This window comes from Octodon degus, unplaced genomic scaffold (genome assembly GCF_000260255.1).
Source record: "Octodon degus isolate 3935 unplaced genomic scaffold, OctDeg1.0 scaffold00089, whole genome shotgun sequence".
Lineage (NCBI taxonomy): Eukaryota > Metazoa > Chordata > Mammalia > Rodentia > Octodontidae > Octodon > Octodon degus.
Window position 1 is genome coordinate 1,119,455 of NW_004524665.1, and position 25,182 is coordinate 1,144,636.

The 25,182-nt window shown below is 45.0% G+C and overlaps 1 protein-coding gene across 2 annotated transcripts in view; it reads right to left on the reverse strand.

Moving 5' to 3' along the window:
* Dner (delta/notch like EGF repeat containing) overlaps window positions 1–25,182 on the reverse strand; it is a 340,243-nt gene that overhangs the window by 182,063 nt on the left and 132,998 nt on the right. For both annotated transcript variants that reach the window (XM_023722281.1, XM_004637300.2), the window contains exons 3-4: window positions 23,170–23,264; window positions 20,817–20,983 (exon numbers count right to left, since the gene is read on the reverse strand). In XM_023722281.1, the coding sequence (XP_023578049.1) occupies window positions 20,817–20,983; window positions 23,170–23,264 (262 nt within the window). The remainder of the gene's footprint in view (window positions 1–20,816; window positions 20,984–23,169; window positions 23,265–25,182) is intronic.

Sequence of the window (25,182 nt, forward strand, 5' to 3'; positions counted from 1 at the left end):
GTGTGTGTGTGGCCAGCTCAGCCCACCAGGGGGCGGGGCTGGCTGGCATGTGGTGCTGGGGGATTGAACCGCAGTCCCTGTGCTTTTGCTAAGTTTGTTCTAAGTAGGTGCTTTAGACCACTGAGCCATCTCACCAGCCCCTGAGCCCATTCTTAAGAAGGGAAGGTGAGGGTTAATGCAAAACTTAATAAGCCAGGCAGGATTCCCTCGGGTTTGTGACCCAATACTTGTAGTCTGAGAAGCAAAACTAGAGAAAAGAGACCTTGATGCAGGGAGCAAGCTGGAGCCAAAAGCAAGAACAAGGCAGCAGGTTAATAAAACAGGACCAACTAGGGCCCCAGCCACAGGAGCTCAGCAGCCTCCCGATCACAGGACCCCGGCCAGACCAGAGGAGGTGGGCAGTAAGCAAGCGCTTAATTTAAAGGAGGTCATGATTCCTGTCCTGTGTGTTTATGCTTTTGCCCACATCAACAGTACCAGAGTTTTTCATCTTTTCTCAACAATGCTCCCTGTTTTCTAATTTCCATCTCAAAGGTTGTTGGTGGTAGTAGCTGCTCACTTGCTTTCAGCTCTTGATGCTTACAGGGATAAATTGCTTTCTGTAAAATTCTCCCATATAGAATACCTCATTTCCTCTGAGTAAAATAGGATCAAAACTGCTCTCTGAAGTAGGAGACACAATGGCACATAACAGCAACAATCCAAGCAGTGTTACTTTTGCCACTCCCCTAAACCATCAGGCAAATTATTCTTAGCCACGTGTCTATGAAAATTACATGGTAAGTAATATTATTTTCTCTAAGGGAAAAGAATTGTAAGGATAATGTAAAGATATTCTAGAAAAAAAATATAATCATCTTGCTATCACCTGAAGATAGACTGAGTTATTTCCAACAAAGTTTGCTGTCAAATAAAATGATCTTAACAACTACCTTCCTACTTTGTCAGCATTTCCACAGCGTTCTCCATCTATTCACCCTGTGGAGAAAACTGAGACTCCAACAGCAAAATATAGACTTCAGATGTAACAAAAAATGTAGGCAAAGTGTCCTTTGTAGTTTGGTATTGTACACATCTCCGCAGGGCCAAGTGGAACTTCCCCCCAATGGAGGAGACTGGCTCGCAGTGCTGGGGTTTTGCTCGATTTCCTTGCACACAGCTACTCAGTCTACCACACCCCTTTTACTAGAAAGAACAACTTGTCCGCAGTCGGACATGAGATTCTGAGCTGAGGGGGTGACCGCTGGTGGCCTGCCAAGAGCCTCCATTCTTCCTACTTTCCTTTAATCATAAAATGTAGTTTTGCTGGGAACTGGGCCACCCAGGAACAGGTGACATGTCTCCTTGGGGACCTGGTGAAATGCTGAGGCATTTCTGTGCCATACACAACTTAGAGCTGAGCATACATGCCCTTTACCCTGCCCGCTCCCGAGGCTGACATGCTCACATGCAGCAGCAACTGGAATAGCCAGGTTGACTCCAGAGATGAGCATCTGTGTGTTGAGGATGCAGAAGCACCCCAGCCCATGTGGACCAACGACATCTAGACTGTAACATGAGAGACAGCTTAACCTGTAACATGTCTCAGACCCAGTCTTTGAGCTATCTTAGTAGCTTTGCCTGTACCACAACCAATGTAGGCCTGCGGATGAAGCCTATAAAACTCTCTCTGATGTCATCTTGTCACCTCAGCCATCTAACTCAGGAGTAATCACCAATCAGCTACTACCTAGTGTCTAAAGCTCACAGAATACTAACTCCATTGTACCCTTCCTTCCTTTCTACCCCTTACTGTTTACAATGCAGGGTTGATTATCAAAGTGGCTCCCATTCTTAATGGACAGGCAAGAATGGAATGAGCACGTTCTTGCCTCATGGATTAGCCAGATTTCATTGCCAGGACCAAGTGCATGACACCGGCAAGTCACAAGAGGAATTGCTTTGTTTTGGGTCAGGCTTTCAGGGGCTTAAATTCATGTTTGGCTGGCACCAAAGCACAACATCACAGTGCAGAGACCCAGACAAGAAACACTGTTCACCTCACTCTTGGCCTCTGGGAAGTTGAGATCAGGGCACAGCAAAGAGGAGAGGACCAGGGACCAGACAAAGCCCCCAGCTCAGATCCCTTGACCTACCCAGAAATGTGCTTGATTAAGGACTGCCTAGATACATCTCAAACCAATCAAGTTGGCCAATCAAGATTACCCTTCACACTTTGGATTCTTATTTTCTGAAGCAGAAAAATGAATACTGTCTATAATGAATACTATCTATTTCCCAGAGTGATTGTTATAATAAAAGATCTTAATGTAGGAAAAACTTCTAAACAGAGCAATTATATGATAAGGACTCTATAAATCATTATCATTGCCACCATTACCCCCATGGTTATCAGCACCATCCCAACAACAACACTAATAACCAACACTTCTTCAAAGCGTGTCCTGTCTCAGTGTGTTTGGGCAGTTAAACAGCTACCAACCTTTGGCTTTTAAAAAGGGCTTTTATTTCTCCGGGACACCCAAGGCACCAGCAAATTTGGTATGTGGTGAGGACCTACTGCATGGTTCATAAGTGGTCATCTATTCTCTGGTCTTGCTGTGGCAGAAGGGGTGAGGCTATCCTCTGGGGCCGTGGTTCTATGAGCATTCATCCATGATGAGGTTCCAACCTGTGGTCTCATCACGCCTAAAGGCTCTCTTCCTAATACCACAATTGAGAATACAGGAATCTGGGGGTAGGAGCGGACATGAATATCCAGTGTACACAAGCCCTCAATGGAACTCACATTTGTTCAAGTCTGAGGTAGACTCTGGAAGGATGTTCCAGAAAGCAGCAGTGCCACTGTGCAAGCCAGGAGGCCACTGGCTTACAGTCCCCTAACTCAGCTATGTCAACTTGCACTTTGGAAATGGAATTTTCTTAGATGACTGCTACTTTTTTAAATTGTTGCTGGGATTTAAAAATCATGTCAAATCAAAGTATACCTCACATTCATAATGCAAATAAATGGCTTTTACTATCTACCACTTTAAATAACTCATGTCTAGATTATTTTTATAAAAGTCTGGGCTGTACACTTTACTTAGCTGTGAAAATACATGAATAAACATTCGTAGGATTTAAAAGATTTTTTTTGAGTATGACAAGCAAGTAATATGGGGTAGACAGTAGTATAAAGGACATAAGAGTATAAGATATTTAAATTATAGAATTCTTCAGAGCAAAATTTACAATTAGGCTTGTCAAATCTTTCTGTGTGCCTATTTTTAGCATTCATCTCCATGTAGCAAAAATATTTTCTCATCTCATGTGAAAAACACATCATAATCAGACACCTTTCTATAAGTGCCAGTTCTTGAATATCCATTGATGGAACGAGGAAATTAATGTTCACTGCCTTGGAAATTGTGTTGCCTCGCACAGAATGCACAATTGAAATTCTTCGTTTATTTAATGTCTTTTTCAACATCTATTTGGTTGCCTTTTCATAATCAGTTAGGATTATATCACTTAATCTTCCATTAGTATAGTTTCAACTCATCAAATACGAACAAATCAATTGAGAAATGATGGTAGCACTCATCTGCAGCGGCCTACCCTGGCCAGGCATTACTGTACAAGGGATGCCTCCTGATTACCGGCAGCTCTGCGAGCCCCGACATAACTAATCACTTCTCTCTCCACGTTGATGTTAGAGGAACGGACATCTAGTGGGCTGCAGATGACTTCACAAACAATAGGCAGTCGGAATCAGGCCTTCGGAGAAGTTCACATGAAATGCTGCCGATTGGCATGTTTACCTTCCCGGGGTTTGCTCGCATTGTGAGCATGATCTTGCAGTTGCCCTTGTTCTATTATGGCTCTTTGCTGTGCTTCAATTCAAAACCCCAAGTTTCAGTGGTCACTGACGAGGCCATGTGGTAACTTCAAAGTCACGTGAAAGAAGTTACCTGAATTTACAAGTGTTTGGTGAGATTTCTAATTTGAGATGCATTAGCTTCTTGAATTATGCATACCACCTTTATTTTCCAGCACATGAATTTAGAGCACTAAAAATAGAACTAACCAGCGTAATGCAATGAGGTCCCAGTGGGGCACCATGATTTCAGAAGGGGGAAAAAAGGGAGAGGTCGAGCCTGATTCAGCCTGGGTTATTTCTGGCTCACATTAGTATTCTCGGCACATGAGCCGACTCCCTGGGCACACAGCAGCTCCCAGGCAGCTTTCCCTACTGGCTGCATTTGCTGGGGCTCCAGAAAAGTCTCCGCACTCAGCCTCTCTTTTATCGTGCTCATAGATGCCTAGAATTGCCTACAGAGTTCATTTAATAAACTGTTGCTTAGGCCCCCAAACACGTGCTGGTTTACCAACTCCCCACATCGTGGTTTAGATCTAAAATGTTCCCCACAATTCTCCTGTGTGGCAGGAAGCTCAGCAGGTCATGGAGTTACTACCGCTGACTTGCTGTTAGAAGGTATGGCTGGTTGGAGGTGGGTCCCTGGACGTGTCACTCACAGAAGTCTAGTCTGGTTGCTGGCTCCTCTCTTCTCTCTCTACTTACTGGCTGCTGGTCTAGACAGCTTTTCCTCCGCCATGTCCCCCTGCCATCCTGTCTCTGCACTGCAGCCAGCCCATCATGGACCAAACCTACAAGCCAAAACAAACTCTCCTCCTGGAAGTCGGGGATGTTGGCTAGTGGGTCCTGGCGACAGGAAAGCTACTAAGACACCACGTGTGTCTAGGGCCAGACCTGGGTGCTCTTCATGTGAGGATGATTTTTTTTCTGCAAAGCTAGCACGCATGTGATGCAGCAGGGACCCGGGGCAGGCAGAGTGCAGCTCTCAGCACCTTCCGTGCCCCTCCTTACTCCACAGGTCCTGACAGGGCTTCCCGAATGAGCAGACCGCATGTATAATGCGGCTGTCCTCTTGGGACCCCTCTGCCCCTTTCCTGCTTGCTCCCTGAGCCCCATCCTCATGCCCGTGGTGCCGTTCCTCTACTATTACATGCTGTCTCCCACCACAGGACATTTGTGCATGCCATTCCGCCTTTACCCTGGAAGGGCTCCTTCATCGCCTGGCTAATGTCTCAGTCTAACTTTCTTTCTTGAAGGCGTGACTCCCCTTTCCCCCAGTCAGGTCGACTTTTTATTTCAAACTACAACCATAGCACAGTGTGCTAATCAGTTATAATTTTCCATGTATCTGCATCATCATTTCTTTAATACCTGTTATCTCACAAAGACAAAAGATTGGGCCGGGGAGATAGCTTAGCAGAATAAGCGCTTGCCTGGCAAGTGCAAGGTCCTGAGTTCAACCCCTGGTACCACAAAAAAAAAGATTACGGAAGCTGCAGAGCCCTGGGTGCTCACGCATCAGGCTCCAGCACCAAGCAGGTGCCGAACTCATGGCAGATACTCAATCAGTATTTGAGGGAAGAAGAGGAAAATACACGAACACAGAAACATGATTGCAAATGAGTATGGTGGCAGCAGCGGTGAGTCCACACAGTATGAAGTATCCCAGAAAACCAAAGAGAAATCAGAGAGATGAGCACCAACCCTAGCCCACAGCTGCAGGGGAGGCAGTGACCAGAACAGCTCCGACCCCCCAACAAGACAGCTCCAGCCTCAGCCTGGGCATGGCCCAAGCACAGGGTCACAACCTACCTAGCTGCAATGCCTCATCACAAACCCCCTCCCGCTGCAGACCATGAACAATACCACCAGGCCTGCTTGGATGGCCTATGGAGAGAAAATGAATTCCTGATTGTCCTGCTCTCTGGCCAGTTCACTCTCAAAATTAAATTCTTTAATTTAATGTAACCATCAGTTCAATGGACTGAAAAAGGTTCCCCTTATCTGGCCAGAACAGATTCTATTTATACTTCAGTCTTTACAAAAGTCTTGGGACTACTATCTGATCATTGATTCTTTCTGTAATGGCCAATGTGGCAAATTAAGAATTCTATCCCTCTCCCTTACAACCTTTAAAGTCCAAACTCCCAATCTGGCTGTTTAACAGACTGCCTTCACTCCTGGAATATCTAACAGGAATCAGAGTGTAAAGTGGGCCCTAAAACAAACAAAGTAGAAATGAACCTTGGCTCACGTTCTGCACAAAGAAAAGAATATCAGACACATCGGGCGACTCTCACTCTCTTCTGCCTTCCGTTTCTAATGCCAATTCTTAGCCCTGCCTCAGTAAGGAGTGTTTGTTGCCACAGGAAGAAATGCTGGCATCCTGGTGTGAAATTCATGCTCTAGAATCAGGCTTATTTGTATAAATCAATCATCCCTTAATATTCTAAAGAAAATGCTTTCAAAACTACAACTAGCTCATTTATAGAGAATTAATTTGTTAATTTGTTGATTATTTTGTATTCATGGGTTTTAGCTATATATACTATACTTTCTGCAAAAAGTATCAGCATTATTACTTCTGATTCTAAGAACTCTTTTGTCTTTTCTTTTCTTTTTTTTTTTTTTTTGTGGCTGGCTCAGCCCACCCTGGGGGCACAGCTGGCACAGCATGTGGTACCAGGGATTCAAACCACGGTTCCTGCACTACCTAATCAGTTCTTGCACTGATCAGCTCTAATCAGGGGAGAGAGTGGCCCCGGGCATGGAGCTTGCCTAAGCAGGCACTTTAGACCGCTGAGCTATCTCACTGGCCCAACTCTTGTTTCCTTCCAAAGCAAACCAAATAATCCCATACATTCCCTAACCCACACTCGAAGCTCTGCTTTTATTAAATTTTTTTCATACTGGGTATTGAACCAAAGGCCTTGGCACTGAGCTACATCCTTTACCCATTTTTTAAATTTAATTATTACTTCTTTTAGACAGGGTCTCACTAAGTCACTGAGTTCTCTAGGCTGTTTCATCTTCCCAGACTAGTGGGATTACAGGCCTGCAGCACCAAGCCGAGTGATCTGTAGTCTTTCATAGCTGTCTATCTATGAAATCTTTTAAACTATATATTACGTACATATATAAAAGTTTTTGTTAGTCTCAATATATGTGGGCCTGTATGTGGACACACATCTATGTGGGACTGTGCAATAATCTAATACTTATTTACTATCTCTTCATGGTCACTATTTCTTTAGTGCCTGCTCTGAGCAGGCACCGTATTAGCTGTCTGCGATACAACAGTGAGCAACACATACAGTGTTCCCTGCTGCCATGTCACTCAGAGTCAGGAAGGAGAGATAGGGAATAGATTAGAAATCACGTATCTCAGGAAAGTGATCATCTCTAAGGGGGGAGAGAGCGGCCCCGGGCACGGAGCAGTAGGGGCGCAGTGAGGAGAAGGGAACTTCCAGAGAGGGGCAGGAGGCATGGGGAGGCCCACAGCTGAGAGGATGCCTGGGAAGCTCTAGAAGGGCGGGAAGAAAGAGAGCGAAGGACACAAAATGCAGAGAATGACGCAGACACACCAGGCTCTTCCCACCTCTCAATAGTGGCTTCCACTCTGAGAAACATGGCGCCCACAGGACTAAGCAGAGGCCTATGTGCCACACTCTCCCCCGGCCCCAGGCCACCTGCCTAGGACAGATGTGGAAGGAGGGATTCCAGGCCAGATGAGGACCACTTCAGAGGAGAGAGGCCTAGAGCCGCCATCCTGGAGGGGTGACCAGGTTGGGGATATGTTGGAACCCAAGGGATTTCCTGATAAATGGAGGTGCAAAGGGAAAATCGAAGGTGCTGCCTAGGCCTGGGCCTGGTCAACCAGAAAGATGCAACTGTGAAGCAGGGAGAGAAGGCCACCTACGGTCATAGTGTGGCCCCTCCAGCTTGCCACTGCACCTCCAACCTTGGTCTCACCCTCTCAGCCCTCCACATCCTTCTCTTTGTTCATCCCCCATTTCTCCTCTCTTTTCCTCACCTTTAGCTGGCCCTCATCTCCTCTGACAAGCCGCACATGGGTCAGCATGTGTCCAAGCCTCCTCCTCTCCCCCTGCACCTTCTCTCCAGAAGTGCTCCCTCCTCCCTGCTGCCTCCCATTCCAATCTCCAGGCAGAAGCTTGGGCAGCTCATTTCCAGTGGCTCACTGTAATTGCTTGGATGGGACACACACACACACACACACACACACACACACACACACACAGATCCCTGCTCCTTTCTGAGCTCTGTGCTGCCTTTCCTTGCCTCCCTCCCACACACACACATCTAGACAACCTGCATCCTCTGTGTCCCCAGGACCAACTGCCCTGCTTTCTGCTGCTGCGCACCTGATCGCACTCTTTTTATCCTCCACCAGAAGCTACTCTACAATACTCACCATATTATACCACGCCGTCATCGCCACCTGCTCCCAACCACACTTAAAACTGGATCACTGCCACCTTCAAGCTAAACACAAAGCCTTCACACAGAACACAGCCCAGCAGCCTCCACATCAGACTCCCTTCCTAAGCTCCTCTTTGAGATCCATGGCCCCAAATTGTCTTATTATTTTTAAACATCCTGGGCCTCCTCCCTCCCTCCACACCCTGGCTGTCCTTCCCCTTCACACATACTTTTCGTTTGATGGCCGAGCTCAAAATACTCAAGTGTAAATCTTTCACCTGGTAAGGGACTACTCTTCCCTTCTAACCCACCATAGCCTTCACGTGGACCACCATAGACCTCACATGGACCGCCATAGCCTTCACATGGACCACACAATTCATCAAGCCATGTGCTTCTTTCCGTGCAGCATTGTCCCAGCATCCCTAGCATCTAACCCAGGTAACAACTGCTTACTTTGTGAGTATTTACAAATGCCCCCCTTACTATGGCTGGACAGGGAAGGGACTCCCACTTGCTGGAACAGTTCCCAGCCAAGTTCCCTAGAGTGAAGAGCCCAGGTATGAACAGGGCAGAGAGAATAACTCAGAACACAGAGACAACGGAGAGGCCATGCAGATGCTCAAGATAGAGAGACAAAGGATGGAAAATAAGAGAGAGGAAGGAAAAGGTCCTGAGGCTGGGTGTCGTGCTGAGACTTCAGGGACAAAGAATTTAAGCAAGCCGGTGCCAAGCACATGGAGAATATTAGGGAGCAGAAAGGAGGAAAGAAGATTCATAGGACATTTATTGCACAATGAGAAGGCATTCTTCCTGCTCACTTCCTCCCAAAGATAAGCAAAGACGTAAAGGATTTTTCACTCAGTCTTTGGCTCCTAAACTGTGTTCATTTGAATGTGACCTTCTGGACAGCACTAGGCTTTGGGACAGTAAGATTTCTCTAGAGGACACAATGAGTAAATCCTCACTGCCTGATGCTCACACCTCTCAGAGGTAGCATCTACTGTATCTTCGTAGCCCCAGAACCGAGAAGAACGTCCTGTGCATAGACATGAATCAGTGGACCTGAGTGCTCAGCAGAGGTTTGTGGATAGTCAAGCTGACACTGTGGGCACAGGGTTTTCTGAGGAGCATTCCAGGAGACACTGTCCGCTATTAGCGAGGCAGCTGGGCTGTATTTGTCAGTGGATTCGTTTACGAAGATTTGCCATTTGTCGGCCAAGCAAACACAACTGGTCAGTAGGTCAAGCTCACAATCACAGCATTACGACGGGCAGCCACGAGGGCGCTGCTCATTAAAGGATGCATGTGAGAACCAAAAATGCCACGGCATTCAAAACCCAAATGTCAGTGAGAGCATTGGGATGAGGAAGCCAGCCGGTCTTTTTGAAATTCAGTCCTAATTATTTAGATTCCTCACCAGAAACTAGGCGATTTCCTCCTCCTCGCCTGCCCTACTTTGGCCCATTCACCTGCTGCTCTGAGCTTCATACTTAAGACCTTTAAGAACCAATTACAAATACATGATTTTATTTTTAAAAAAAATTAAATGCTCCTTTCTAAAGCCTCCCTGATAGGTTTGCTAAATATTTGTCTTTTCTGGGGCACCTTTGGCGCCATCCTCATGGGATCTTTCTGACTTCATAAAAAGTCCATGAGAAAAGGAACTTAAATATCTGCTGCTGAGATGCTGTGGCAGGAACGCGACAGAGGGAGAGAGGACGTGGAAGTGGGACCCGGGACCACCGCAGCCCCCAGCGCAGGCACACCGAAACTGAGCAGGACAGGAGGGTCCGTGAGGTCAGCACCCACCTGTGACTTTCCTCTCCGCCTTCACACCTGCCGGGATGCATCAAGGCTACGCGTCTTTGCTCTGATACGCAAATGTGTCGCTGTGCATACGCCTGTGTAAACATCTTGCGTTTAAGCAGACTTGTTCTAACCTCTTTCCTGCAACTGCCATAGTCACTCCCTCCTTGGGCAACCTCAGATTGGTGAGAGGGATCCAACTGTGAGGCATGCTCGACAGGCGCACATCCACCTCAAGTCGGATCCAGGAAGGACACTGGCTTCCAGGGGCGCACTGACCGAGTATCTTGCTAGCAATTCCCGAGCACGTGCCAGAGTCCATCAAGACACGTGCAAGCCTTTGCCACAGCTCATTCTGTATCCGGGAGTTTAACCCAAATAAGGCATCAGAGAAGACAAAGATAGGCTGACAATGAGTTACGAAATTCTACCTGATGAAGTGGGAGGATCGGAGGGAGAAAAGAAGAAAGGAAGAAGGTAGGAAAGAAGGGAAGGGGCTACTTGTTTAGCAAGCGCATATTGATTAGGTGAATTATATTGATTAGACTAAACATTGTACAACCACGTAAATGATGCTACAAACTTATGATTAACAAAAAGAATGTCAGTGGTACCCTAAGTGAGAAAAGCAAATGACTAGACAGTACACAAATGTGCTCTCCTTTTAAAACATAGATTGTGTGTGTGTGTGTGTGTGTGTGTGTACGTGTGCACGTGCACACCCACATGAATGTGTGCACCATGGTACAGAGAAGAGCTTTGCGAGGCAATCTCATGAAAGAGCACCACTGTCAGCCCAGGAGGAGGCAATTATAAGAAAGTAAATGTCAGTCTTTCTTAGCTAGCTTCCATATATTACTTTGATAATAAGAAGCAAACAATAGAGCCTTTTATCTATTTTCCAAAGAAAAGAAGTAAAGTAAAAAATAACCTTCTTTCTCCCCAAGAAAGCCATTGCCCCTGAGGTTTATTATAGAGTCTGCCCCAAATGTATACACACTTCAGGTAAAGAAACACAATATGATGTTTTGTTTTTATGACAGATGGTGTGACCTTCACATAGGGACCCAAGAGGGTATCGTGTAATGAGGAAAACCCACTACACTGCCGGCCCTTAGAGAAGAAATTGAAAATGCATGTGTAGCGATTCCAGTGCCCAAGGTTATCCAAGCAGCAGTTCATCATAGTAGTAAATGTCTGGAAGCCGGTGGTCACCACTTTGAGCACCTCTTGTCATTGGAGAGCCCAAAGGTAACTTGGACTAATCTAATGATATCTCAATAAATTTAGTATTAAAGGAGTTGTAGAAGCTTTTCTTTTCCTAAAGTGTGTACACATGCTTTTGGCAGACTCTGTATATTAGCAATGAGAACTCCACCCTCACGCCTGCACCATCATCTCTCCCCCCTTCTTCCTCTCTCTCCCTCTCTCCCCTCTGCTCCCTCCTCCCTCCCCTCTCCCACCACATCCCTGTGGAGAGAAGAAAGAGCAGAGATGCTTTGGTATAGAAGAAATTGGGCTGCAAGAGACAATTTTAAAAATTGCTTCCTTAGTGGAAATTTGCACTGACAGAAGCTAAGAAAACCTTTTGATGGTAAGCTGGTGAAAAATCTCGGAGAAGATTTGTCTCTAAGATAAAAGACACAGGGAAAGGGTTTAAAAAAAAAAAAAACTATTTTAATGAAATTCTGTGCATAAGATTTGAATTCAAATTTACTAATACCGACATGTAATATGGCCTATTTCCAGAATTAATAAGAAAATTTTTGATTTATAAAACAATCCTATAACTTAATTTTTCCAAATTGATCTATATATAAAATATCCTGCATGTATTTATTTAAATAAAAGGTGTGAAGAAAGGGAGAAGTTAGGGTTACAAAGATGGACCTAGAATGTCCCTCATGAGCCCGGGAAGCCCCTCCACCTCTATATCTGCCTGCATCTTAGAAGAAGTACCTGCACTCACTTTGTTTTCTTAAATTCCAAAATCGGTGCTCCAACATTGCAGAAGCCTCTCTGGCCCTTACGGCACCATCCTCACACGTTCACTCCCATGGGCTTTCTGGCTTTCCTGTACTTCTCGATTAGTTCCTGGGGTTTGCACAATTGGAAGTACATCAGAGAATCACCTGAGGAACTTGCAAAAGATTTTCCTTCAGAGATACCAAGTCAGTGTAGACCAGAGGGCAAGGCAAATGCATCATTCATGTGAGACTTGCTTGCCTCAGTTCCCCCTGAGCAGGGCCTCCAAGCCTACGATGCCTCTATGGATGTCTTCCTTGAAATGGTTCCAGCTTATAGCACAAGCATTAATTAAATGCCCACAAATAAATGATCCTCACCATGACCGTACTTAGGAAGGCAGGAGCTGGATATGACATTTAATGCCAACAAACTTTTAAAAAATTTTTGAATACTCATTAGTCTTAATATTCAATCATTCTAATGCTCAATAATAAAAAGAAAATAAAAATAGTCTAGATTGTCAATATTGATATGTAGTTTCAATTTAAGTGCAACTTAAATTCCCTAGAAATCTTCTAACTAAATGTGAACTTTAAGAAATCGATATAAAATGAATTATGCTGTTCAAGGGTGCTTTGTTCCTCTCCTTTTGTTCTTTTGTAACTATTACTTTTTATTGTAATATATCCGAGTTTGGAAATTTTCTTTCCCTCTATTATTGGGAGCTCAATAGACTTTATCCAACTGTGGTTTTTAAGATGACCATGAAAGGTGAAATATTTGCATTTTTATTTTTAAATCTCAAGCTTTCATCAAAAGAAGATGTTAATGATCCTATAGGTGGTAACCTTTTCAAACTTTCTTCAACTATTTCACTCCCAGCCCCAGAGAAAGTATCTTAAAGGAAAAAATGCAACATTCCCAGAAGAATGATGAAAAATGTCTTTCTTTCTGGTTTTTTTTTTATTTGATCCTTTAAAATACTTTTAATGTAATAAAAAGGGGGCATTTAAATGTCACAGAGGTGGGTTATGAAAATCTTCAAAGAATTCTAAAGATTGATATTTTCCGGTGGGAAATTTTCTCTGTATAGCACCTACTGAGTAGAATAACTTAGGTGTGAGCCAAGCTGAATTGGCCAGGTGACTACCACACAGGCATCACACTGGCAAGAAGCTACGGCACAGTCCCCTTCTCTCTGGAAGGTCACAGTCAGGGTTTCAGGCTAAATCCTGAGGAGATTTGACTGACCTTGTCAGATACAGAAGTTACATTTCTTGGTATGCAGATCTTGCTTTATCTTAGTCTTAACCATCCAGCAGAAAAGTATGAAAACAAAGTATTAAAAGTAAAGCCATATTAATATACTGAGCTGTAAAGGGCTCAAGTAACAACTTCTGACATTGCCAGTCCTACAGATAACACACTACTATTATGGACTACTGGACTATCTTGGAATATTTTGCTGAATTCATGTACATACAGTATCTAAATGGCAATTGAATACCCAGCTCTGACAAAATTAAACCAAAAAAGGGGATACAAATGAGGGACCATTTTGTATCTGTATATTCAAAATAGTTAGGATAGATATACAGCTACTTTCTCTTAATTCAGTGAATAGAAAGATTTTTTCTAATAGTGTTTGTGGACAGGATATCATGTCTGTATCTTGTATTATGAATAACTACTAAGAAGACAACAATATGCAATATATTAATTTTTGAAACTGTCCTACTAATTGGTTTTGAAACTGTCTCACTGCTTTTTGTTTCTCAATAAAATTATTTTTAAAAATACAAAAAATAAATAAATAAAGGCATCAAGCCAAAGCACACAGGGAGAGCAATGAATACTATTTAGATGTTAAGTTGTGTGATGCCTGCTACAAATGCAGGTATTACAGGAAAAAACAAACACTTGGTAAAGCACAGATTCTATAAGAGAGTCTCAGAAGAAAGGAAAGGAAATCAGAATCAGGAAAAATGGGGCCTGTTATACAGAGAGAGAAAAACACACAAAGGACTTGCAGGGTGACAGGCCCCTACTCAGGTTGACAAGCCGTCTAACCAACAGATTGGGAGGTTGGAAAGATTCAGCCACAACCCAGGCAGGCGTGGGCATCTAAGAGGGAGCTGCGTCCCATAGTAGAACTTCTTAGTCATCATCCAGTCAAGGTCCAGGTCTCAGAAATGAGGCTTGCTGTGGTTCAGCAGTGGACAGGGTGATCGGGACAAAATGGGACTAGAGACATTCGACCCTCATGCTTGAAGGAACTGCAAGAACATTCAGAAAGCTGTGGAAGCTCAGTGGCTTTGCTGTCCTGTTTAATGTAAACCAAGGGACCAAGGACCCAGGAAGCCCTGGTTTGGATGGCAGAGTGATCACTCAACACAGTGAGAACTCCTGAAGTTCCACAGCTCGTCTGAGATGGACTCCACACAGAAGCTGGGTCATTCAAGGCCTGGGACCTGAGAATGAAAGAAGAAATCCTACAAAGTGCCATTGAAGCAACCTGCACACAGGACAGAGGGGTTCAGACCAATGAGTTACAAACTTGCAGTTGCCTGGCCTATATAAGTCTTGGGTCTGATTCCCAGAACTAAAAAAAAAAAAAAAATCAGAGAATCAACCCAGTTTTCTTGAGTCAGAGTAAAGATGCAAATACCTACCATTGTACTAAAGGGCTCAAAACATTGTAATCGAAGTTGTTAGAAAAGTATGCAGTAAAAATATTTCTGAAAATTAAGTCTCCTCACTGTCCTATTTCTTCGTATTCTAACTCATTTTGTAAGATCTGAGAGGCTTATAGGAAATACATACCATTAAATGATAAAATGTAAATTTAAATGGACATTAAAGGCAGAAAAAATATCACTCGAAGCCAAAGTGTGTAGCAGGGAGATAAGCGGGGCCTACACGCTTTCCAGCTGTAAGAGATGAGGTGCCCGTGTGGTCCTGCATCCCTGGGAGGCCATGTTAAGCAAGAGGAAATGTACACTGTGCATCTTATAGGCCACGTGAGAATGCTTCCTTCTGACATGCCAGGTGAATCCCTGGCACCTCCTCCCTGGCCCCTTCCCTGCCACCCTGAATGTCCCGCAGGGAGCTCGACTCTGGCTGCCCCACAAGGTATCCACAGTGAGGAAGTGGTCATGGGAGTTGGCAACCAGTCAACAAGAGCTGAGTGGGTGGGGAGAGACAATGCCACCCTATTTATCTTTCGGTCCCTTTTGATTCTAGAGCAAAAGTCAAAAGTATTCCTGTGTTAAGATCAACATCTAGAATTTCCACCTGGAGCTCTGAGGCCTGAATTACTGAAAAATACACTTATCCCCAAAAATGAGGATTAGTCACTATGACAGACTAGCAAAATCTCCTGTCCCTGTCATTCATTGCCCCTGTGTAAGTACTGCCCATCACCCTTATCACTACTGGAGCATCCCCAAAGTGTTTGGGCCTTTTCTTCCAAATCCCTTTCTCTATTAGGTATACAGAATGAAATCTCTAACTTTAAATAAATTACTTTTGAAACTTTTAAGCTTTGGGCAGGAAGATTGCTCAGCTGTCTAAGCACCTACCTGGCAAGCACAAGAACTGAGTTCAATTCCCCTTACCATATGTTGTGCTGGCCCCAAAACCAGCATAGTGGCACATGCCTGTAAGCCCAGTGCTGGGGAGGCTGAAACAGGAGGATCACTATGAGTCCAAGCTGCATAGTGAGACCCTGTATCATAAAAATTAAAAAAAAAAAAATACCAAAAAAAGGAAACTTGTAACTTTTTAAGACAAGGCAAATAGAAATGCACAGAAGGAAAAGAGTTCCAGAGTTAAAAAAAAAAAGAGCTTTATCTAGAGACTCCAAATAATTTGCCTGAAAAATCACATCAAAGGCCCAATACCTCCTTGTCCTTTGGAGGATGAACTGAGAACCAAAAAAAAAAAAAAAAAATCCACAGCTTGAACCCCTAACTTTACATAAATTTATTCTTATCCAAGATGAGAGACAGAGGAAGGTGAATATGCTTTTCAGCATTCTGTTATATCCTTGTTGAAACTGAACTTTAATTCCAGTTGTAGTGGACATTTGTCAGTTTCTAGAATATTCTTAAATTATCCTATTGGCACAGCATCCTGGATAATTACAATCCCTTGATGAATTCAAAAGGACCCAGTGTTGTAAGAGGATTATCGTAGGAGGTCATAAACAGAATACCAGTAACCTAAATTAAATATTCTAATCTATGTATTGTTTTGATATTGGATGTGAAAATGTACTGAAACCACAGAAAAGGAGAGTAGTGCACAAAATAAAAGCAACAGAAAGAATAGGCAGCTACAAGCAGATGGGGTATAAGGACAAAGAGAAAAAAGAAAATATAAGAAATCAAACTAATTTAAGGATAGAATGGAAAGATAAGTGCGCTGAATCAAAATTAAAATAATTTCAGAGACAAAAGGGGGAAACAACAAATATAGATCATTAGGGTGAAACATGTGAAAGAAAACAACGGCGTTTTTCAGAGCAAGTAGGAAGATCCAAGGATGGGGAAAGCGGGGGAGGTAACCATGAGATCATCCAGGGTTGTCTGGGTATCTACAAGAGTCTAAATAAATTAGAGGATGGAGAATCCACTTAGAGCAGAACATTTGCAGAGCCATTTTCCTTATGAAATACTCTGTGATGGCTAATCTTGGCTGTGATTTGATTGGATCGAGACGCGCATAGGAAATTGGGACAGCACGCTGCTAGGTCTGCCTGTGCAGGTGGCTCCAGAGATGACTGAGATGTGGACCAGCAGAGTGAGTGGACAACCAGCCCCTAAGGCAGATGGCGCCTTCCAGTAGTCTCTAGGCCCTGTGTATCGAAGGCAGGAGGAGGAAGCCCCAAAGCAAGCTCTCACTCTGTCTCTGCTCCCTGGCTGCCTGGAGGACAGCGATCTCTTCTGCCACAGCTTCCTGCCAGCACCACACACTGCCCCACCACAGGCCTGAATGTAGCAGAGCTGGCTGACCATGAACTGACACCTCTGACATCAGCAGCCAAAGGCAGCCTCTCCTCCCTTACGCCATTTTACTCAAGTATTTTATCACAGCAACAAAAAACTGTGAACACAGACTCCAGAAGAGGAAAATTCACATGAGGCCTTACAGATAAACAGGGTACGATGTGAGGTATGCAGAGTCTGCTGCAATAGAGGGGTGTCGCTCCAGGGCACTGGGGCAAGCCCTACACAGGCAGAGCCACAGTCCACCATGCAGAGGTGAAGGGAGCTGTGCCTGAGGGCAGCAGAGAGGCTCTCAGAGGGGCTTTCTCCCTCAGGCAATGGTAAAGCCATTCTCTCAACTGTTCTCCTCAACACAGGCAACTCCCCAGAGCTCACCTCAGAAAACCCATCACAGCAACATCTCCAAGCAAGTTTAAGAATAATGATGACAGTGCTTGACTTACGAGAGGCAGGCCAGTGTGTTTCATGGAAACGTAGCTGAAGCAAGGAACCTGCCTCTTCAGAAACACAAACTACAGGCAAATGAGTTACCTGGGGAGCTGCTGGGCACCTCTGATGCACCCCATGGTGCAATCAGCATGAACAAAGACCCTTTACTTATTTGCCCCCCAACATTGCATAAAACAAATAATACCTGTTAGAAAAAAATTGGACAGGATAGTTAAGCAGAGAGCAGAGGAGTTGAAATTTGGCGGCAGCCCTGGGTGGGAAGAGGTTGGTGAGCGAGGCGCCGGGGGAGTGAGACACTTTGTAAGACTGGCATCATCACTCTGTCCATGAAACAATGCAAATATTAATAAGGAGTGGTACTGAGGGAAACCGTTCGGAAAGTAAGCGTGGGATCACTGAAACAGGTCAAAGGTAAGCACATTCCGATCATCTGGAGCATACAGAACATTAGGATCTCGACAAGCAACTTCACAAAAGGGTAGAAGATCTCAAAGCCATAGATGTTCAACCTGACTCAAACATTACACAACACATTCATGTACCAAAGCATCACACAGTTACCCCACAAATATGTGTGGTTGTTATGTTTTGTGTGGATTAAAAATAAATATAATATTCCTCCATTCATCATATCTTGCATAACTGATAAAGTGCAGTGAATAAATAAATAAGGGGGGGCAGGACCGAACTCAAAGTTCTCTCCCAAAGACACTGGAAGGGAGACCTCTGCTGTGCTGTGTGGAAACTTCCCAACACCTTGGCCGCCAACTGAGTACATGGCATAGGTCGAAGGTGTGGGAAGGTCAGGAACATCTGGCACCTCCAGGAGCTTCAAGGCATTGTGGGAAATTTTCTCCCCTCTGGGTCCTTCCCTGTGCCAGCCCCAGGGTGTCTGTCAAACGAATGGTGTCACTACGCTCCTTGAAACAGTGCTCAGGATCTTCGCTGAAACACACTCATGACTAGAGAGCCAGACTGGAAATGAATTAGCCTACCAAAGCCTCCTTCAACAAAACAGAAAGCATTCAACCCTTGTGAGGCTTCTGTAGGGATTGCAAAAGATACATTCAGGTTCTTTAAGATAAAAAAGAAAGAAGTTGCCAGCATAGAGCACCGGTGGCTGGTGACCTTTGGGAAAGTGGCCCAGGTGACAGGAGCAGCCGCCACCTTTACATAGAGACTCCCACGGGAAGAGGGTGCTTTCTGCTGTGAAGCCGGGTAAGACAGCCACAAAGCCCTTATTGGGAAATACAAAAGAAATTGTGTCATGAATTTCAAGAGAAAAAAATGGTCTATGGAAATAAAGTGTTACTCAAAACTCTTATCTCCTCATAACCTAAGGAATCATTGCAGAGAAGAAGTCCCTAATTTAGCAATCAATGTAGGAAAAGTTTCTAATCATTCCTCTAAAAAAATAGCACATCTGAACCAAAGATCTTTTCTCCATGACTTTTTTTGTGAGCAAAATGAGCTCCAACTATATATGAATTCTAGAATTTTCTCTTATCTCAAAAGAATAAATTTATAATAATACTAGAAAATCTCCCTACCCCCATCCATACGCCCAGTGTCGATTTAAGCTGATAGTGGTGCTACAATGCAGAGCAGGATTAAGTCTCGGACATCTTCCGATAACATTAATGGCATCTTAAAAAGCAGTGATACTTCATTCATTTTTCCTGAATATTGGCTCCATGTCAGAGAGCAGCTAATCTACTAAAGAAAAAAATTGTAAAGATTGATATAAAGCTATCAAGATAACAAAAGCTATTTCCCTTCAGATGAATGACACAAGTGAAAAACAGTTCCTTGGAACACATCAGGGAGCCACACTCAGATTGGATCGCAACACTTCTGATTCGCTCGTATCCAACTTCATGGGCAAACACTAATCTGAAATTACATCCTCTCTCCTCTCTGCCCAGCCAGGCCCGTTTCCCAAACTGCTTTTTCATTCTCTGCTCCCTACCTGTCCTCCCAAGCTGGATTTCCCAAGACTGAAAAGAACTCTTCACACCAGAAGAAAGTCCGTCAAATATTAAATGTGAGAAATGGCATTATATAAATCCGAGCATGTTCATTAATCCCTTTATCTTCTGCAAAATAGCTGTATCAAACACATATCTTGGAAAATAAGACTTAATATCTATTTCCCATTTGCGAAGTGTTTAGTAGATCTCAAGAAAAAGATAAAGCACCTGAGAATAATCCCTACCTGTATAATTTAAACTTTCACGGCCATTAGCTCTTTTAATGCTCCCTCCTGAAGACAAGAGCTGTCACGTGTACACCCACATACACACATACACACACACACACACACACACACACACACACACACACATACACACCCTCATTCCTTCAGGGGAAGACTGCTTCAATGTACAAGTTGGACCGGAGAAGGGGTCAGCAGCAGGAGTAACAAATTACTTGGGTGCATCACCCTGGGCTGGTAGATTCTAACCTTAAAAATAAGCTGCTGCATGGAAACTGATTCAGAATGATTGGTAATGAAGCAGTCGATGACATGGCAATCCCAGGGAACTAAGGGACCAGCTCACCCCAAAACAGTACCACTAACAGGGGGATAACTGCAGGATCTGGAGAAGTTGATCCTCAACAAACTGTCCCAGTGGGGCCCCAAGGAGCACAGGGTTGCAGAGGCCCCTAGGGAGAGAATATAGCAGTTCATTTCTACTCCACAGCAGAGGAGTAGAGAAAAGGATCAGTTGGGAGTTCAGTTCCAGAAAGAATGAGAAGTTGGAAGTGACCCGAGAGCACCGCAGTCCTTCGTGTGGCTCAGCTGAGGGCTCAGAGGTGCTACGTCACATGTGAGCCGCTGTGCCTGATGGCACAAAAGTAAGCCAAAATCGCAGGGAACAAAGGTCTTTGGAGAGGTGAGGTGGCATTCCACACACTAAGCTGCCTACAACTGCTAGACAGAGTAGACCAGAGTCTGAAAGAAAACTCAGAATCAGCTCTTTGAATGCCAAAGTTGATTCTTGGAAAGGGCTGAAAAACAGTCTTGGGACTGCAGAGCCCACAACTGTCCCACTTCAAGCCAAACTCGAAATACTATGTTAGCGCTTTCTATTTTATTATGTCAGACCTTATTATGTTAGAACCTATTTGGGTTATGAGTAAAGCCAAATCAAAGATAAACAAAATAGCATTGACATCCAGAACTCATACTACCTGGACAAAACTGCCCGCCTACTGTGTCTGAACACCAGTCCACAGCAGGGCTGTGTCCACGTGGCACCGAGGTTTCGGCAACTCACCGATGAAGTGATTTTGTCCCAAGGACAGCATCTCCTCCAAGAGCACCAGGCCACCCGGGGCCTGCAGAGGCGTCACGCTCCGTCCGTCAATGAGGGAGCACTGTTGAAATCCTGTGGCTGTGACTTTCCACAGCAGGATCAGCGACGCGGTGGCATCTTGCCGAATCCTGAGAAGGGGAACGATGACATGCAACATCCCTTTTAGCAAATGTCATCTTGGAACCGGTTCATCCAGTTAAAATGTAAGAAACTGAGTGCATCCACAAAAACATCAGGAAACCAAGGGAACGGTTCTCTAGGCAAGGGTCCACACCGTGCACACTCACGATTTCTCACACTTATTACAAATATCTATCTCCACTTTCATTCAAAATATACCCCAAGATGGCTACAGAGTGCCTAGCATTTAGGTAAAGTTTTCATGCATGATGAAAGAGCATGCTGAGATCTTTTACAAACAAACTTTCCATACTCACAACATAAGTGGAGTGTTTCTTAAGTCTGTTATAAATGTGTGGTGCATTCTAACACACCACCCAAGTTATGTTGCCAAAATGAACACATTGGATCATGCCCCCATGCTCTAGGCCTTCCCTGGCTTCTTGAGGTTTTCAAGATAAAAATCTAGAGAAGATGCCATTGAAGGCCTGTCCTCCACCCCACCACATCCTTCTCAATGTCACCCTGCCACCTTCATGCCACTGACCCGGTGCTTCTGCAGAGAGAAAGCTCCGAGCTTTGTCTCTTCCTTCCCCGGCTGGGAAACATTCCCACCCGTGTGAAACCTCTTGCCTCTGAGACCACCGACCTTCTTCCCACTACCCCATCAGTGACCCATTTTCCCTGTCCTCCTGGAGGAATGGGCTTCTACCTGGGTCAGAGGATGTCAGGGACCCTGCACCAGGCTGACCCCCCGCACCATCCCCTGCACAGAGCTCCCTCCCGGCAGCAGGGGACCCAGTGAGGGTTTGCTGACTCAATTCCCAAGTAAGAGGAAACACAGGAGGCTAGGCTCCCCATTTGAACTTCAGGCGCCCAAAAGTCATTCGGCTTTCCCATCTTGCTCAGTCTTGGTCAAACTCTGCCATTTCTGTGCAGTTCTGCTACCTACAGGGCCCAGACAATGTCAGGTCTGTTGGGAGGGAAAGCGAACACAAAGTACTGAACATGATAAAAGGACAAGAACTAAGCAGACAGGCAAAGGAACGTGGTCTAGGATGAGAGGACTGAGAGGTGGACTGGCTGAATTAATGGAAACCAGGGATCCTCTCTGTACTTCCCTGAGAGCAGCTCTGGGCCTCAGAGCATTCTGTGGACTGAAACCCTTAGGACTGGGGTCCCCCTGCTGGCGCAGCTTGGAGCAGCCTTGCACCCCACCTCTCCTGATGGGGACCTCCTCCTGGAGTCCTGGGGGTTCGCTGCCCTTCCTGCCTCTCCCCCTGCCAAAGTGGCTTCAAGGCTGGGAGGGGTGCAGGGGTGACAGAAAAGCACCCTTCTTCCAGATGTTTGCAGAGACTCTGCAGTTGAAAAGCAAGTTCTGACCAGGCACAAGTTCTGACCCAGGTAGTGGGAAGAAAGTCAGGGGTCTCAGAAAGAAGAGGTTTTGAGTGGGTAGGAATACTCTGAAGAGTGCCCACTGGTCCCTCACCAGTCTTCTAATTTTCCCCCAAATTGGACAGAAAATGACCCTGAGGTTGCCTAGGGGAATGGGGACCATGGCAGTTAATAGCAGCAAAGGACAGGAAGTGGGATGTTGGCCAGTCAGGAACCCTGTGCTGGCTACACCCACATCCTCATCTGGACCCCCGGACAGCTTGGAGCCCATATAGGGCACCTAGCACACATCAGGGGCCACTCCCTAAGGCCACTCCCCCTGCCTCTTCCTCAGACTCACCACAGTCTTCAATTAGAAGGAGTCTAAATTTCAAACAAAACACTCTTTCTCAGCCACTTGCTTTTAGAAAGAAAATTGTAATATGTGGGTTTTAAATTTGGGCTAAGTTACACAAATGGCTTTAACCAATGGTTCATTAAAATCTTAAGAGGATGATAATTTGAGAAGCAAAAGGCACTGGGAGAAGAGGTGACTGGTTGAGACTCTTCTCGAAGGTCCAGTTTTCCCTCACATCAGGCTCATCCAATCCAGTTTTCTGACTGTGTATCTCTAATCTGGCTTCATCAGGACTCTGCTGTGTTCCCCTGTGTAGCCTGGTCTACTTTTCAGGAACAGGGATCAGGAGATTTTGGGATTCTCACTGACTGACCTGCGATGGATCAGGCACAGAGAGAGACGCCACACAATATCTGGGTCATGGCATCTATCTTAACAGGCTTTAACTGAGAAATTTCTTACTTTACTGAGGTGTTCTGTGGCACTTCAAAGGACACCAAGCGGCCACCCGCAGAGCTGTTAGAGCTGGCATTCCCACAGGCAATATCTGGGATCACCTGAGCAAGAAAATAAAATAGAAGACAGGTTATTGGGGTTGATCACAGTACAAGATAATATCCTAAAGCCAAATCCCACGTACCGCGGCCTGTCTGTGCCTGTGAATGAGGACCCTGTGGCCCTACTAGCAGGTAGACGCATGAAGCCTTAGGAACCTGCAAGAAAACACAGATGGCCTAGGGGAATTGCTGTGCCATCTGATCTTCTGAAGGATAGCTATCCTGAGAGCAGACTACACACTCCCAGGATTGTTGAAAGGAATAAATAGGGGGTTTCAGGAAAGGAGCAGGGCGATAGCCCCTGGCCTCTTGCATTTCATTTAACAGCAGTCCTTGGCTCCTGGTCCACACCAGCTTTCTGCCCACCAGGGACTGAAGACTTAAAGGACTTAGGCTGTCATCAGGCCAGCACCCAGGCGGCGGGCATGGGCCTTAGTGCGAGAGGGACGAGCCTCTGGTAAAGACATTAGCCACCTGCCTCTCACTCTGTTCCCGTGGTCAAGGGGCCTCAAAAACCCACGCTGAGGTCGGGGAGCTGGAAAGCTGCCCTGCGGAGAAGTTTGTAGCTCAGTGCCTTGCTGTGGCCACGCCAACAGCTTTCATTGACACTTTGCATGTAAAAAGGGAGATCAGTTGGCAGGGTGTGGGGGCTGCACTCATCCGGAAGCGCCCTGCAGACTTCACCTGGGCCGGGTGAGGCTGGTGACCACGTTCTATGCCGTGATTACTGCCCTCACCCGTGAGAATGAAAATGAAGGAGCCCTAAAACTACCAGTCGTCAGGCACTACTGTAAGGGCAGCGCTCTGGGAGGTTGACACAGGAGGATTACTAGTACAGCCCCAACCTGGGCAACTTAGCAACTCAGAAAGACTTTGTCTCAAAATATAAATAAATAAACAAACAAACAAATAAATAAATAACTGGTGCTAACTGAGAAGACAAAAATTCTTAGCAATTTCAACCCAGGCCCAATGTTTAGAAGTTATTTTCCAGAACACCCTGCAGTCAACTGCTATGGTTCAAACCCACCATTACAGTCAAAGGTGTGAGTTCAACTTGTATAACAGAGCACTTTTACACTCTTTTTCATCTCCTAAGGCTCCAAGTAGCTTTATGCTTCTAAAGCATCGTTACATCATGCAAAGAGGAAGCCCAAGCACATCCACACTGTTTCCTCTGGTACCTTGAACCTGCTTCCCAGACAGCCGAGAAATCAGAGCATGACAGAAAGATGAGACATTTCGTTTTTACACTTCCCAACTGTAAGATGGCATGAATTTAAATAAACAGATTTAAATGCTTGGTTGGGGAGAAATTTTCTGTAAAGGACACTTGCTTGATAAACTTGGAATCAAATCTAGTTCACATTTTGAGTCATCCAGCAAAGAGATATCAAAACTGTAACTTCAAAGCACTTATTAAAAGTCTGAAATCAGAACAAGTTTCACAGATTTTTTAGGTACGCTAAAAACATTGCCCTGCAGTCCCAGTGTGGCCTCCATAAAGTGTTAGAACTAAAAAGAAGTGGGTCGACTGATTAGTGCCCAAGAACATAAAAAAGGAAATGTTAGCTGGCTGGGGAGATAGCTTGGCGGTCTAAGCGCCTGTCTGGCAAGCAAAAGGATCTGGGTTTGATCCCAGGTACTGCATGTTGAACCATCCCCAGAACCCTGGGTGTGCCGTGCTGGCCACAGAAACCAGGCGTGGTGGCACATGCCTGTAATCCCAGCACTGGGAGGCTGAGACAGGAGGATCGCTGCAAGTCCAAGCTGCATAGTGAGAACCTATACCAAATAAATAAATAAATTTTTAAAAAAGGAAATATTGCCTACCTATTTCACAATAATAAGAAAAATTTCTAAATACATTCATTAACTATCATGTGTGATACATAAAGATGGTGTTTTTCATTTAATC